This window comes from Tyto alba, unplaced genomic scaffold, assembly GCF_018691265.1.
Source record: "Tyto alba isolate M040663 unplaced genomic scaffold, T.alba_DEE_v4.0 Super-Scaffold_9, whole genome shotgun sequence".
NCBI lineage: Eukaryota > Metazoa > Chordata > Aves > Strigiformes > Tytonidae > Tyto > Tyto alba.
The window spans coordinates 10,582,368-10,598,534 of NW_024881330.1; the positions used below are offsets into that span (position 1 = coordinate 10,582,368).

A 16,167-nucleotide genomic window follows, 5' to 3' on the forward strand; every position below is an offset into this window, starting at 1 on the left:
ATTTATAGAGAGGTGCATCTTACAAATTTAGAAGTGAATCTCAGATACTGATCGCAATTCAAAACAGGAAACATGGTTAAATCTGAAATCCACTAAAACCTATCTGAAACAGTTATATAATCTGACTAATTTAAATGTAAGCATATTTTTACAGGCAAATTGTATCATTTATTTTTTATTAGCATCATATTCATTAACTAATCTTGCTTCCAGTGAGTTTAAATGAAGACAATCCAAGCCTAAAAAGGTCATGCCCATAGGGCTATTTTCTGTACTAGCATTTGTATAGGGGAAAAGGAAATGCTGCTTCAAAGCAGCAAAACTGAGCACTATGTTCCCTTTAATGAAGCTAACAATTTAAGAACTGTCAAAAAACCAGACTAATAGGCAATTATGATCGGTAGGTATTGATCTCCCTTTTCATATGTAGGCCTTGTGCTGTTCTCTTTATTTCCTAGTATTCTTCTGTATTCATTCTATTTTTTATATATTTCTGTCACTCTTCACTGCTCCAGTTTCCCTGGCCTGCCTCCTCCTTTATTTTGTTGAACATGTTCTTCAATTCTGCAGTTTAAATTCTCTCTAAACAGTATTAAAGAAATTATGTCTGTAGCAGTATGTCCAGCTCGTTGGGGTAGGATTTGTTTAGGATAGCTGATGAGGTTATTTTACAATCCAGAGACAAGTGCTCCAGCTCAGCCTGAAGAGGAACAATTCGGCTTTAACAGTGGGAGTACTCAATTAATTAAACCAGTTTACCCATCAGTGCAATGGATTTATCGTCACTTGAAATCTGCTAGAGAGGGATCAGAAGTCCTGCTGATGTGAACGCCGTGGCTGACCCACAGACTGGTTTGGCTCAGGAACAGCTGTGTGACAGCCCATGATCGATGCTCTGCAGGAAATTACAGGGGATGACCACAGAGGTCCTGTTTGGCCCTCGGGCCATATCCCAGCCCTCACCCATCCATTTCCATGCAGGCTAGGCACACTGAAACAGCTCTTTTTGATGGTACTAGCAGCTCATCCCTGCTCCAACCCCCCAGACAGTTCTTCATGCTCCTTTCCATAGGGCTTTTGATGTCACCAGCCATTTTTGTCTTCTTGATCTCTCTTCCTCCGCCACTACGCTTATGAACACGATCCTCAATTGATTTTCTTCCTACCCCTCCAGTTGCTTCTTCAGTGCTTCAGGTTTTTTTTCCGCCCAAATCCATTCTTTAGTGCAACTCCCACATGGTTCCTTTCCTGGCTTCCTCCTCCTCTTGCCTACTCTACCTTTCAGAGTCTCGTGACGTTTAACAATCATCTCTACGAGTCCGCAGCCTTTGTGCTGGAAAACCGGATCACGTGAAGCAGCAGCAGCAGCAATCACATGGCGTATGAAGGGCTTCTGCTAAGGCAATGAAATCAAAGCAACATGTTCAGGCAGGACCACTTCTCAGGAGTACTGGTCATATTTTTGCTGGCAGGACTGCATACAAATTATTTTTTATGGTTATACACAAATCAGGTATCTCCTTTTTGTGCTTACTCAGGCATCGCAGCCTTTTGTTGCTATTTTCAACTACTTTTGAATTGTACAGGCATTTTCTTAGAATTACATATGTAAAAGCCTGAGTGCACAGGAGTATGTCCTTATATACACAACATTAAAACCTTTGAAATGGATATATCCATATAATATTGCTCATTTGCAATTGTTCAGATTTGAGAATATTTACCATCCCTGACTTTCCCAGCTTCTGTGGAGTGAATCCCAAATGCAGAGAGAAATAAAACACATAGTATGACTAAATAAATCGGACTGCAACAGCAGATGACCATAATTACTTGAGCCCCCTGAGACCCAACCTTCTTTAGAAAGGCACATATGTGCCCCAAAATCTAAGCTCAAAAAAAAAAAAAAAAAAAAAAAAAGGAAAAAAAAACCCTCATTAGTGCTGTCTGTCAATGGGCAGAGTTACATGATGCAAGAACGGAGAAGGGCTATTTCCACTTATTCGGAAGCAGGACTGGTGAGCGGCCGCGGGGCTGGCGCACGGCACAAAGGCACCGGGGCTGCCAGGGAGGTTTGGGGCCGCCGCCGCTGCCCCCGCTGCGGTACGAGGCACCGAACTGCTGTGCCGCCGCCAAAACCCTCTTTTTTACCATTAAAAAAAAAAAAAAAAAGAAAACAAAAAAAGGAAAAAAGAGGCGCAGCCCCCGCGCGGCCCCCCCCCCGTCCCGCGGCCCCGGCGCGAGGCGCCCCCGCGCGTGGGGGAGGGCGCGTGGGGGGGGGGGAAAGGGGGGCGGTGCCATCGGGGGAGGAGGGGGGGGGGGGGAGGGAGGGAGGGAGGCGGGCGGCGGCGCCTGCGCAGAGCACTTCCTCGTTGGCCCCACGTAACGGCTGCGGGCGGGCGCCGGGCAGCGCGTGTCAGTCACCGGGTGACTGTCAGCGGCGGCGGGAGCCCCCGCCAGCCCCGGGCAGCCGCCGCCTCCCCCCCGGCCCTTCCCCTCCTTCCCCCCGGCCGGGGGGCGCAGCCGCAGCCCGCACAAGTTAGTGCTCAACTTGGCGGCGGGCGGGAGTGGGGGGGGGGGGGGTCGGCGGCGGGTGGGGAAAGGGGCTGAGCCCGGCGGGGTGGGGGCAGGCGGGCGCCGCTCCCCTCCCTCCCGCCCACCCGCCCCCCCCCCCCCTCAGCGCCGGCGGCGGGGCCGGGCTCCTCAGAGGCGGCCCCGTCCCCGCAGCCGTCGGGGGCCGCAGTGAGCCGGGGGAGCGCTCCCCACCGGCGGGCCGAGCGGCGCGGGGTGCCGCGGGGGGGGCCTGCCCCCCTCACCTCCTGCCTGGGAGGAGGAGGGGGCGGCCGGGGGCGAGGCTGGATGCGGAGGGCGAAGCCTCAGCCTCTCTCTGCGGCTCCGCTGCTTTGATGCTGCGGGTCTCTGCTGGCTGTTAACATCTTGCCCCTGCCTTTTTTTTTTTTTTTTTTTTTTTTTTTCCTTTCTTTTTTCTTCCCCCTTTTCCTTTTTTTCCACCCCCCTCTATCCCCCAAAACTTGGCTTCCACTCCTCCGGATCTGTGTGCTCGGCTCCTTCTGGGCTTCACCGGTGGGCTAGGATCATGCCGGACCAGATCACCGTGTCGGAGTTCATCGCCGAGACCACAGAGGATTACAACTCCCCGACCACATCCAGCTTCACCACCCGGTTGCAGAACTGCAGAAATACGGTCACACTGCTGGAAGAGGTAAATAATTTCCCCCACTCCCCCCTTTTTTTTTTTTTTTTCTTTTTTTTTTCTTTTTTTTTAATTTGTCTTTGAGAAAGAGCATCAGGGACGGGGCAGTGCTACCCGCCCAAATCCACTGGAGCTACAGACATTGGTATGCGTGTAATCTGGTCTTTTAATTGTGGGACTTTGCTCTTGTGTTGAGCTAGTTACAGAAACCTTTCCAGCCCTGGCGTCTTAAAGATTAGTGTGTAAAGCAGTTGCTTGAACTTAAATATTACTGTTGTACTTCTTGGTGTTTTTTGGTGTTGGCAGTTGTTGCTGGAGAAAAAAGTATGAGTATTGGGATTTTTGGAGGAACGATGAAGGTTGAGTTTTCCTTGGGAGCGTTAGTAGAGGTTTTCCCCAGCCACTCATTAGATCAGGTCAGCGCAGAACTCTGAATACAGAAACCTGCCAAGGGAGACTTCGTTTAAGAAATGAGGTAAGGATGAAGAGATGAATGTGGAGTGAGGACAATAGTATGAAAAAAAAATCGGTGGTGGAAGGAGAGCAGCAAAATAATGCCACAGGAGCGATTATACAGTCTCAACATCTCAACCTTGAAGCCTCAGTGTTGTTTTTTTTTTTTAATGCTTATTATGACTGTCATTTAAATGTCCATCCTGCTTTGCTATCAAGAAGTAGCAGTGTGAAAATGGGTAAACTTCCAGAGCTGGTTTCTATGGGATGTCAGTTCACTGCTTTCTATTTGAGGCTTCAGTGTAATTTCCTATGGACTAGGTCAGCAGTTATGAGGAAATGTATTTCAAATGACTTTAAAACAAGACAGTGTGTAGCTCTTCTCTTGCCCTGGGCTTGGCTGAAGGTACTAACGTAATAATGCTGAAAGAAGACAGCTTTTTGCTATTGTTTCATAGATTGCAGTTAGTTGTTGTTTTGGTTTATACACTTAGTTCATCAAGTATTCATCAATTCTTCAGGAGGCAGTGCGTATCTAGGAGATGGATTTAATAGATTCTTTTTAGTTTTGCTGAATGTGTTGGCAAGAGCAAAGCATTTGGTATGCAAGGCAAGAGTATTAATCATGGTGTTCTTCTGATAGTCTTGGGCATGGAAATATAATTCCGTAAGATCAAAATTAGTTAATGTTGGCTTAGTAGAAAACCTGTCTGTGTTCAAAATCTTAACAGTGCTATTGTTGACAATAACTGACTAGATAATAGAGTAATTGTAAGGTTGCATTTAAATTTATATATTTTACTTTTATTATGTAACCTAGATTAACTTCTGTAACTTTTCCATAACTGTAGCTTGTTTTTTTTTCTCATAACTAAGACATGGTTGCTTATAGATTTGTCAGCAATCAACCTGTTTTGGTTTGTGTTTGACAGTATTGCTGCCCCCTGGTCTTAACTATGCGGAATAGGTACAGCCATTGGTGTACTTATTAATACAGTTAACAGCATTCATAGAGTTAAGTAAAAACATGTATTCTGCCATCACTGAAGACTTCTGGGGTAGGAATACAGTATAATGCTTTCATGATTTGGGAGATACATCAGTACAGTCCGAGTGTGTTAATGCCTGTCCAAAGAAAACCAAAATCTAGAAGATAAATACACAGTGTTCCGCACCATTTGTGTGGATTGTGTGTATTTCCAAAGTTTCTATGTCTGATTTGACAGAAATAAGTAAGAGGAATAGAGACTAGTGGGTGCTTCTAGTGCTTGCATTTCTACTTCTGGAATTTCTTTTGTTTTTATAACTATTTTATATGCCCTATTTAAACTGTTTGCAGTTTAAATTGATTCTGGACTTGTATTATTTTTTATCATCTGTAAATATAAAAAAGCTTTACTTGATTGGAAACCAGATATAAATATGCTCTACTGTTAACATACTGCAAAAAATCTGCAACTGTCCCAAATTTGTTTTTATTCATTTGCATGAAGAAATGCAGATGGTCAGAATGTGGCAGGCGAGGTGCTCCATTAGAGTCTTTGTATCTTTACTGTAGCTGTAGCTTGCATATGCAGCTCTGCTGCTGTTACTTTAAAGCTAGGTTGGTTTCTGTACATCTGCTTACCTAAGGCTGTGTGTGATTCATAGGAAGCAGGGGATTGAAATTAGATGGTTGAAGTGCCTGTTATGTTGCTCTTATTACTGCTGCTGTTGTCCATGCATCATGGATGACTGAAGAGCTCTTCAAGCGTCTCCTGAACTTCAGTTTTGAGCACACCATATTAAAGCAGAGGGGATGATCCCATCCTTGCAGCTGTTTGATTTTTAACTTAATGTTGGATGTGGGTTGGGGCCCTTGCTGGGCTTTTGCAGGCAGTGTCAAGCTCTGTGCTGTTATGGTGCTACAGCCTGAAGTATCTTGAGTCCTTATTTTAAAGCTAATTGAATTCAACACAACCTGCACCTGCCTCAGTGACTATAAGCTGGTTTGTGGATCAACTTAAGTATTTTCTTTATTCTAAGTAAGATTGTGAACCAGAACAATTTTCTGAACAGAAGTGGTGAGGAATTAAATGGGTTTAAACAAAAGTAAGAACTGCTTCATAGCCTCTCAGTCTGGTGTCATTCCTGTTGTAGCTCAGATCAGTGGTTATATCAGAACTACCTTTTCATAAAGAATGTGACAGAAGAAATAGACTGCTGTGTGTGCATGTTTATGTCTCCGGTTCCATCAAGGTATTACAGAATTGTCAATTTACTGTTCCTTAATCACTATTAACAAGTTTTCTGAAATAATAGATTATGGATGCAATTGGTGTTTTTTTCCCTTGGTTGTCCTCCTGTACAAGTACAGTTAGTTCAGCTGGGCGGACTGATACATATTCTGTCCTAGTTGTGACTCTCTTCTTATTATAACTAAAGTTCTTTACAGAGAAGACTTTGGATCCAGTTAGAGTCAATTTTGGGACAGGTTTCAGATGTAAACTCAGAGCAGACACTTTTACTGATTCTGATGACTTTGCATTTAGTAAGTTTTTAGTGGAAAGCCCAACAAAATACCAAGTCATACATCAGAAAATCAGAAGCCTAGGAAAGATTCCCCAAAGGACTTCTGTGTGTTTGACTTATTTTTTTTAAAAAAGCAAAACCAGCACCCCCCTCCCCCCAAAACCCCCAACCACCCAAACTTGATTTAAATCTGTTGTAATATTATCAAAGGAGAAAATAGTAAGTACATGCTGCTGTGTAGCAGTTTATTGACTGTAAAAGTTTCATGCTACATTGTTAATCTGCTGAAACTTCTGAAAATTTGCAAGTTTTTTTTTCTTCTTAAGAGACAAAACTTAGGGGTTTTTTGTTATCCACACCAGATCAAAAAAAAAAAAAAAGACCCTGTCATCTTTGTAGCCAGGCTTAACCATCTTATATGGGAATTACTAAAGAACTGCAAGGTTTTTTTTTTTAATAATTTTTTTAAAGCATGAGTGTTATCTAATGGTCATCATCAAACACAAATTTTAAGGTTCATTCTAATGCTAAGTAATAATTTTTTTTTATTTTTTTTTTTTTTTTCAAATTTGGAGGGGAAGAAACCATTAAATTGTAGTCCAGGTCTAGTTTAAGAGAAATTGCAATCTGTACTCATTTCCATGTTGATTTCTTCAGCATAATGTTAAATTCATGCAAAGAAGACATTTTTAACTTCATATTTCTGCATGAAACTGGGAGAGGTTTTTTTATAATATTCATATGAGGAGGTGGATTATTGTGTATGTAGATGGGTGGCTGAAATCCTAAAATAGCATAGGCAGATTACTGATACAGTGTCTTAAAATATAGCCTCTGCTTTGTTCTGACCAGACATGCTTTTATATCTGCAGTAGCTCTGTGATTTGTGTTACTCAGATTTTGAAGAGTTGACTTTAATCCTTGAGTTGATATTACTGTGTGAGCTAGTTGGAATTTTTAGGGAACGATGACATCTGTTCTGAGAATAAGTAGCGCACATGTGGGATCGCCACTAGACTGTCTTGATTACCATTCTGCTGTGTCCCAGCTCCAGCTGAAAGGACATCTTTGCACTCAAGGGATAACTCGGTTATCATGACCAGGCAGTTCTCAGTCTTTCTCCTAAGGCAGCAGATGTTTTGCAGGACTATCTTGAGATACAGAGGTTAAGCTTAAATGTTTAAATTCCCTTTAGGCAGGCTGGTAGATAAGAAGGGACAGTTAGAAGCTGATGATACAATAAAGAATAGCTGCAGTTCTTTCTGATGCTTGTTTTACTGTTATATTTTTGTAATACTTGAGCATCTTTAATGATGAAAGTTCTTTCTTTCTTTCTTTCTTTTGCTCTTCAATGGGAAGTTGAAAACTCAAAATGTGCTTTCTGACAATTAGAGCTTGTCATATGCATCTTTTTTAATAAAAGCTTAAAAGATGAGTATAATGAAATATGGCTGTAGATATGCTTGGTTTTGTTTTTGTAAATAAAAAAGCCCCAAACCACCATTACTGCAATGACTGTTGCTCATTTTGTTTCTTACTGTGCTGACCTGCTGGAGCTTAGAGGTCTCTTGCTCTAGACTGGTGCTGTAACATATGTGTGCATGCTGCATCAGCAAAGGAATGACTGGCAGGCTCCTGCACAGCCTGACATAACTTGAAGGGGGGAAGATTTCTCAATGTTCTTCATTGTCATGGACACTAATCTAAAATTAGAGATGGGAAAGGGAAAGGTATGGGTTTTTCTTTTTCTTTTTGCCTTTTTAAAAATTTTCTTTATGTGAATCATTTTCACAGTTTCCCGTGTGCAACTTTCCCTTCATGCTTCAGTTTCAGTGAGTTTTTTGTATTCTGCTGGGGGAGGGACTTTTGGGACAACGTAGGGGGACAGGGTTTTTCCTTCTTATGATTTTGTAGAAACTTGTGCAGCACTGAAGCTTCATACAGTCAGTTCATCTACAGTGATTTCATACACTTTTCTACCACAGAATCCTTTTCCAGTGATAAAATACTCTATCAAGGGAGGCAGGTGAAACCATGCAAGAGAACAGAAGTACCTCCATTCTAAATCAGCTTTTTGTTGTAATTGGCAATATGTACAGACATTGATTATTAGCCTGGACTGTGTAAACTGGTAAGATCTATTTTGTGTGCGTGTTGGAAGAGAAAGAAATTTTTCTATCATTTCTATCACTTAATTTCCATTCCTCTATATAATTACAACAGGTAAATTGTTACATCCTATTCTTTATTCTTCTTTATTTTTCTAATTAAGATTGATTATTTTTTTTTTTGTTTTTTTCCCCCGTGTGTGTGTATCTGAATCCAGGAGACACTGGGAAACTTAAAATCAGCTTTTCCTGTCCTTGTAACCTATTACTTGTAGCACTCAAACAGACTTGCATCATATAAAGCTTTGTACTTGAGAACTGGTTCTTACATAACAGACCACAAGTAATCATCAGTTTTTGAAGAAATATGCTTTTGGTAGCAGACTGTTCTCAAAAAACAGATAAAAAAAGTTTCTTTGTCTAGTAAATAAAACCCAGGATAATTCCTACTGTTTTTACATTGAATGGCAAAAGATATATGCTCCAAATTGCACCAAAGACATAAAAATGGATACATGAGCGTTCTAAAATACAGAGGCCACAGGAGCAGCTCATGGGTGACTCCTGATCATGATACCGAAAATGTGATGAAGGAGACTTGACAGCAATGGCCTGTATTTACAATAGCATGTTTCACAGAAATGCGGTTGAGGATGCTTTTATATTTACATGCTACAGTGCTTATTAATTTAGTATGCAGTTGGTTTTACCCTTCATGTGGTAGTAGTTGAAACATTTAGTTGTAATAAGCAGGCAATCTCCCTAAATATGACTGATGTGAGGAAAAACAAAAAAATATTCACTGGTAGCTCAAAGTTTCAGTCATGGCAGATTAATTAGTTTTGCCTTTTGAGAATTTGTATTCATTTTAGGCATACTTTTGATAGCTCATATGTTTTTCTTAGAGAAGTATTGCTTCTTGTTTTGAACTCCCAACAGGCTCCTTCATGTTTGCTCATCAGTTAGGAAACTGTGAAAGTGCTCTTTGGTGTACTCTGTTCAGTATGCTGTTCAGATAAATCTTGATAGTGTGTACCATGCAGTCGTGGCCCTGATGGAGAAGAGAGACGCTTAAAGTGACATGACTTAAAGTTGGTTTTAGTGTTTAGTTTGAAGTCCTGTGGACGTATCTTTAGTTAAAAATCAATAAAAGGAAAAAAGTTGTTTGAAATAAAAGGGAAGGGAGAGGAGAATGACCCATAAAACCATGTTCGTAATCCAGCATGAGATCACTGAAAGACTGCAGATAAATGATTTGGAACATAATTAGATTGGCTGATTTAATTTCCAGTATTTTTCTCACTTCAATGAATACAACTCAATTTTCATAACTATTGTTGTGATTTGCAATGATGTGAATGCAGGTGTTTGTTAATGATTTTTTTTTAAAAAAACAGATGTGAAACATCTGTTTACAGAGGAGGATTATAAGAAAGAACATAAGTTCTAACTTTGAATGAAGTAGTACCTTGCAATGAAATCTTCAGGCAAAACCAAGCCAAGAATGATAATTATTAGTATTGTTTCAGGTGTAGAGGTAGGCAATATCAACATGTTCTACAAAACAGTGCCCTAAACAAATAGTATATTTTTATATTTCATGGGAAACTTTTCAGAATCCAGTTAATAGCATGCACCATGGTACTTCTCTAAGAGACTGTTCTGTCAGGATTGACTGATACTGGCCAATAGGCCTGAAGTTTATTGGTGAGTGTAAAGGAAAACTCCTGAGATAATAACATGAGTTTCCTTTCCTGAAGGAGTACAGCTGGATGTATACTCCCTGCTGAGAAGTGCAGCAAACAGTTATTTTATGTTTCTAAAGAGAGATTATTGATTTGTGTTATATATATTGGCTTTTAAATACCATTGGGCTAATGCTGAGGTTTTGTATAAGCATTGTGGCAAGTAAGATTTTTGAAGACGGTGGGTTTGATTGTGGTTATTATGGGAAACTTTTCCTTTAATGCTCCTGTGAAGAAGCAACAAAAAGCTGTTGGGATCCCACTCCCCTCTTTATACACATAGATGTGCATGTGGGCACATACATGGCCTCCTTGTTTCATACACTGGTCAAAGGACAGATATTAAGTTCTTTGTTACTATGGTTAAGCCAGATGGTATATACTTTTTCTTTCTTTTTTAAGAGCCACCTCTAACTTGACCTTACTTGTTTTATCCTTTTTGTTATTTTTTTCAGGAGAAATACAGAAGTCTTTCTCGTGCATAAATAGATACTTAGGATACCAACAGAGTCTTATTTTGTTGGTTTTTCTTTGCCTGAGAACTAAAAATCTAGTAGGATGCTAGAGATGGCTTTCTGCAAAGTAAGTCTGTAGGACTGCAAGGCTTTTGACATGGTCTGCTCTGGTAGCCTTTAATCCAGATTGGTAAGAGATGGACCAGATAAGTGATCTGCAGGGTGGAAGGAAGGACATTGACTGGATTACCAATCCCAGAGGGTGGTGATCAGAGAAGCGGTAGCAGACTGCAAGTGGCATCGTTCCAGGATCACTTTTGGGATCAGTATGATTTGGTGTTTCTTAATTGTCTGGATGATGGGCTGAAGTGTCATCTCAACAAGTATAGTTGGATGATACCAAGTTGCTTGGTGTGCTGGCAGGCTGAGTCACCAATCAGTGGGAACTGGAGAAATGGCCTGACAGGAGGAGCCTTGTGGGATTCACTAAAGAGAAATGTGAAATCCTGTGCCAGGGATGAAATAGCCTTATGCAGCAGTACAGGCTGGCTACAAGACAGGTTTCCAGGAAAGGACCTTGGACTCAGATGGATGACAAGTTGAATGTGGGTTGGCAGTGACAAAGGCCAGCCGTGTATTGGGCTGCCTTAGTAGGAGTGCAGCCAGCAGCCAGAAAATAGTGATTCTTCCACTCTCTTCAACAATTTTGAGGGCACATCTGAAGTACTGTGTTGGGGTTCACCAATACATGAAAAAAATGACCTATTGCCACAAGTCCAGGTGAGGATCACCAAGATGATTAGGGGCCTAGAACATATCACTTAAGGAGGGGAAACTGGATGTTTTCAAGGTTAGAGGAGAAGTTAAGGGAGGGTCATAGTGCTTTCTTCAAATATTTAATGGGAGGAAACTGAGAAGGCTGAAATTCTGATTAGATTTGAGGGGGGTTTGTGTGTGTGTGTTCTATTATTATTTTGGGGTTTTTTTTGTTTGTTCATTTTGAACCATGAGCCTGCTGAACAGGCGTCCAGAGAGACTGGAACCTCTCTCCACAGCGACATTCAAAACTCCACTTGACTGCAGAAGTAGTTCTCTTAAATTGTTTGGACTGCATAATTTAATACTTAAGAAGATACGCAGGCAAAGTAAAGGGGTTATTTAATTTCATGAATGTGGTTTTTGTGTTTTCAGGTAAAAGTTTGCACTGAACTTATTCTTGGAAAAAACAGTACCTGTAGACCTAATAAGCTGATCTAAGCTAAGTTGATATTTTTTTTTCCCCTTCAGTGAAAGACGACTTTAATAGAAGAAATGGGATACTACTCATACAAATCTGCATTTGAAAAATCTTACCAAGTTTGGGGTTTTGTATGATTTTTAAGAGTAGCTTGAATAGTTACTGTTTGACAAAGATAATCTTTTTAAGTTACCAACCTGCACCTCCAGAAAGTCATCGAATTTATTCTGCAAAGTGGTGACTTTGTTAGAGTTTATATACATTTCTGATGGATTAACTTCAATGAGGAAGGTGATATGAATTTTGAATTGTATAGCTCCCACCTTGAATTCAGTACACTAATTTCCTTTCCTCTTGTATTATAATTACTTTTTTTGTAAATTATCTTGATTTTTGGATACACACAGCAAGAATTTGGGATTGAAGAGGGAAACATACTTGAAGTGTTCTTGATATGAAACTTAGTCTTTTCCATAGAACTTCAGAAAAAATTCTTAAGGAGCAGAGGATGAAAAGGAATGAAGCAAAATGTAGCAGATGTTGTTTGCCAGGAGAGTTGTGGCTTGTTATGAAACCACTAATATTTAGATATCCTATTTTGTTTAGATTCTTAAAATTTAATTTCATAGAATTGCAGAATATCTCAAGTTGGAAGGGACACATAAGGATCATTGAACTCAACTGCCTGCTCATTGCAGGACTACCTAAAACTAAACCACATGACTAAGAGCATGGCCCAGTCACTCCTTGAATTCTGGCAGGCTTGGTGCTCTGACGGCTTGCCTGAGGAGCCTGTTCCAGTCGCTGACCACCCTCTTGGTGAAGAACCTTTCCCTGATGTCCCATCTGAACTTCCCCTGATTCATCTTCATCTGATTTTGTCTTGTCCTATTGCTGGTCACCAGGGAGAGGAGATCGGCACCTCCCCTCTGCTGCCCCTCCTGAGGAATCTGTAGACGTCAATGAGGTCACCTCTCAGCTTTCTTTTCTCCAAGCTGAACAAACTAAGTGAGGTCAGCTGCTCCTTTTAAGTCTTGCCCTTGAGGCGTTTCACCATCTTGGTCACCCTGCTCTGGACACACTCTAATAGTTTGATGTGCTTCTTACATTGAGGTGCCCAGAACTGCACCCAATACTCGAGGTGGGGCTGTACCAGTGCAGCGTAGAATGGGACAGTCGCCTCCCTTGACTGGCTAGCTGTGCTGTGCTTGATGCACCCCAGGGCACAGTTGGCCTTTTTGGCTGCCAGGGCGCACTGTTGGTTCATACTCAATTTGCCATCACCCCAAACCCCCAGATCTCTTTACACAGGGCTGTTCATCATTTTTTCCCCCAGTTTGTATGTATAACCAGGATCACCCCATCCCAGGTGGAGAATCGTGCACTTGCTCTCGTAAAATTTCACACGGTTGGTGATTGCCCAGATCTCTCTGTAAGGCCTCTCTACCTTCGAGGGAGTCCATAACTACTCCTAGTTTAGTATTGTTGCCAAACTTAGTTAATGTACATTCAATTCCTGTGTCCAGATCATTTATAGAAACACTAAAGGAGCATTGGCCCTAAAATTGAGCCCTGAGGAACCCCCCCTGGTGACTGGCCGTCAGCCTGATGTAACCCCATTTACCAGAACTCTTTGAGCCCAACCTGTCAGCCAATTGCTCCCTTAAGGTATTATGGACTTGCCTAGCTCTGTGTGTGTTGGACATTTTGTCCAGAAGGATACTATGAGAGAGTATCAAAAGCTTTGCTGATATACAAACCCACCGCATCTCCTGGCTTCCTTTGGTCAATTAGATGGGTGACCTTGTCATAACAGGAAATGAATTGGTTAGGCAGGGCTTTCCCCTCGCGAGCCCATGCTGACTATGACCAATGACTGCATTATCTCAAGTGCTTTCCAGTAACTCCGGGAACAACCTTCTCCATAATTTTACCAGGCACTGAAGTGAGACTGACAGGCCTGTAATTACTACGGTCTTCCTTCTTACACTTCTTAAAAACTGGGACCTCTCCAGGCTCCCAAGACTGTTGAAAAATAATGCAGAGAGGTCCTGTGATGACACTGGCCTGCTCTTTCAGTACTCTGGGATGAATTCCATTGGGCATGACTTAGGCATATCCAGCTGGAACAGCAAGTCTTAAACATGTTCAGGGTTTGCTTGTTTCTTTAAAACAAGACAGCCCCTAATGATTACATGAAACCCTCTTAACAATTCTGTTATGCTATGCTCCTGGTAGATATAGGTCAAAGTTCCACATTTTATTTTAATTATTTATGTCTATTTTAGAATTTAAAAAATTTAATGTTGAGCATATCACTGAGAAAGTCTTTCAGTATTTAAATCTCAGTGTATATGCTTTTGATGCTATTGACAGAATTTGGAATTCAGGTCATCTTAGAATGAGACTGTTGTTATTGCTGGGTGTAGAAATTTGGATTTCTGAGATACTGCAGGTTTTGGTTAACAAAGACTATTTTTGCCCAAGCAATATTTGTTATTACACATCTGGAAAAGTGATACTTTTGCTGTTACTCAAATTTGGATTGCATGACATTTTTGTAGAGCTGTTTTTAGTGATTCTTAGTCATGAAGGTGTCATGTAGCACTGCTTGCTAGTAATCATAGAATGGTTTGGGTTGTAAGGGAGCTTTTAAAGGTCCAACCCCCCTACCGCGGGCAGGGGCACCTTCTGCTATATCAGGTTGCTCAAAGCCCCATCCAATCTGGCCTTGAACCCTTCCAGGGAGGGGGCAGCCACAGCTTCTCTGGGCAACCTGTGCCAGTGTCTCACCACCCTCACTGTAAAACACTTATTCCTTATCTCCAATATAAATCTACTGTCTTTCAGTTTAAAACTGTTGTACCTTGTCCTGTCACTACAGGCCCTGGTAAAAGTCTTTCTCCATCTTTCTTATAAGCCTTGTTTCAGTATTAAAAAGCTGCAGTAGGGTCTCCCCAAATCCTTCTCTTCTCCAGGCTGAACAACCCCAACTGTCTCAGCTTTTCTTCATAAGAGGTGTTCCAGCCCTCTGACTGCTTTTGTGGCTCTCCTGGACCTGGTTTTACGGCTCTGTCTTGTGCTGGGTCCCCCAGGGCTGGATGCAGAACCCCAAGCAGAATCTCACGAGAGTGAAGTAGAGAGGGAGTATCACTTCTGTTGTCTTGCTGGCCATGCTTTTTATGCAGCCCAGGATACAACTGACTTTTGGGGTTGCAAGTGCATGTTGCTGGCTCATGTCCATTTTTTTTTTTTTTTTTTTGCCCACCGGTATCCTCAAGTCCTTCTGTGCAGGGCTGCTCTCAATCCATTCATCCCCCAATCTCTTGATATCAGGGATTGCCCTGACCCATGTGTAGGATCTTGCACTTGGCCTTGTTGAATTTCATGAAGTTCATGAGGTCCCACTCCTCAAACCTATCAAGGTGCCTCTGGATGGCATCCCTTCCATCTAGTGTATCAGCTGCACTGCTCAGTTTGGTGTCATCTGTACACTTTCCAAGGGTGCACTGAATCCCACTTTCTGTGTCATTATTAAAGATATTAAACAGTACTGGTCCCACTGTGGGCCTCTGAGGGACATCACTCATTATTTGTCTCTATCTGGACGCTGAGCCATTGATTCACACTCTTTGGATGCAGTCATCTAGCCAGTTCCTTATTCATTGAATAATCTCTCCATCAAACCCATGGTGTTGTGTGGGACAGTGTCAGAGGCCTTACAGAAGTCAAGGTTGATGGCATAAAAGTACATGACAAAGTACATGAATGTGATGCTCGCTGCAAAACAAATAAGACCATTTTAATAAATACTTCTACATATCAATGTCATTGTGTTGAAAGTACAATACAGTAAAAGTAGTTGAGCTGTTTTGTTCAATGTGTATCAAGAAAGTGAAGACAACTGTTAGAAAAATGTAACAGTGACGTTAAAACAAACTTAGTCACTTTTGTTCTGTGATGACAGTGTGCCTGTTTATGACCTTCAAAAGCTATTTGTTAATTGTCAGTTTATGAAACTACTGAATTTTAATCAAGCTGTTTGATGCTGGGATGGGTCTGGGAAATTTAAGTCCATTGACTTACTGAGCAGTCCTTTTTGTGCTGAGGATGTTGTCTGGGAACTCAAGACAAGTGATCTGCAAAGTGTAACAGAATGTGCAAACTCCGTGCCAGCCTGTGCCATGCTGTAAGCATGAAGGACCATGATGGTCCATTCCTGTGCTCTTTGTAATGTAATGTACAACGGTGATGGTGTGTTTGAAAAATCAAGAGGAATGGGTGACTTTTAATGAATTTGGAAGAAGGAAGTTTAAATTTAAGCTATACCGACATTCTTGTTGGTTGTGTTTTGGTTTTGTATTTTTCTTCCCTCACTGTCAGAATTATGGGGGAAATTGTAAAACTAAGAGTGATGATACTGTGACAGTGCAAGTGGGATAAC

General features: G+C 41.5%; 1 protein-coding gene across 6 annotated transcripts in view; it reads left to right on the forward strand.

Annotated features, from left to right (window-relative positions):
* ASAP1 (ArfGAP with SH3 domain, ankyrin repeat and PH domain 1) overlaps window positions 1-16,167 on the forward strand; it is a 183,685-nt gene that overhangs the window by 55,720 nt on the left and 111,798 nt on the right. For 5 of the 6 annotated variants that reach the window (XM_042785816.1, XM_033005715.2, XM_033005718.2 and 2 more), the window contains exon 3: window positions 3,094-3,223. In XM_042785816.1, the coding sequence (XP_042641750.1) occupies window positions 3,094-3,223 (130 nt within the window). Of the gene's footprint in view, window positions 1-2,383; window positions 2,539-3,093; window positions 3,224-16,167 lie in introns of those variants that run through there. The other variant, XM_033005719.2, reaches the window with a different exon arrangement.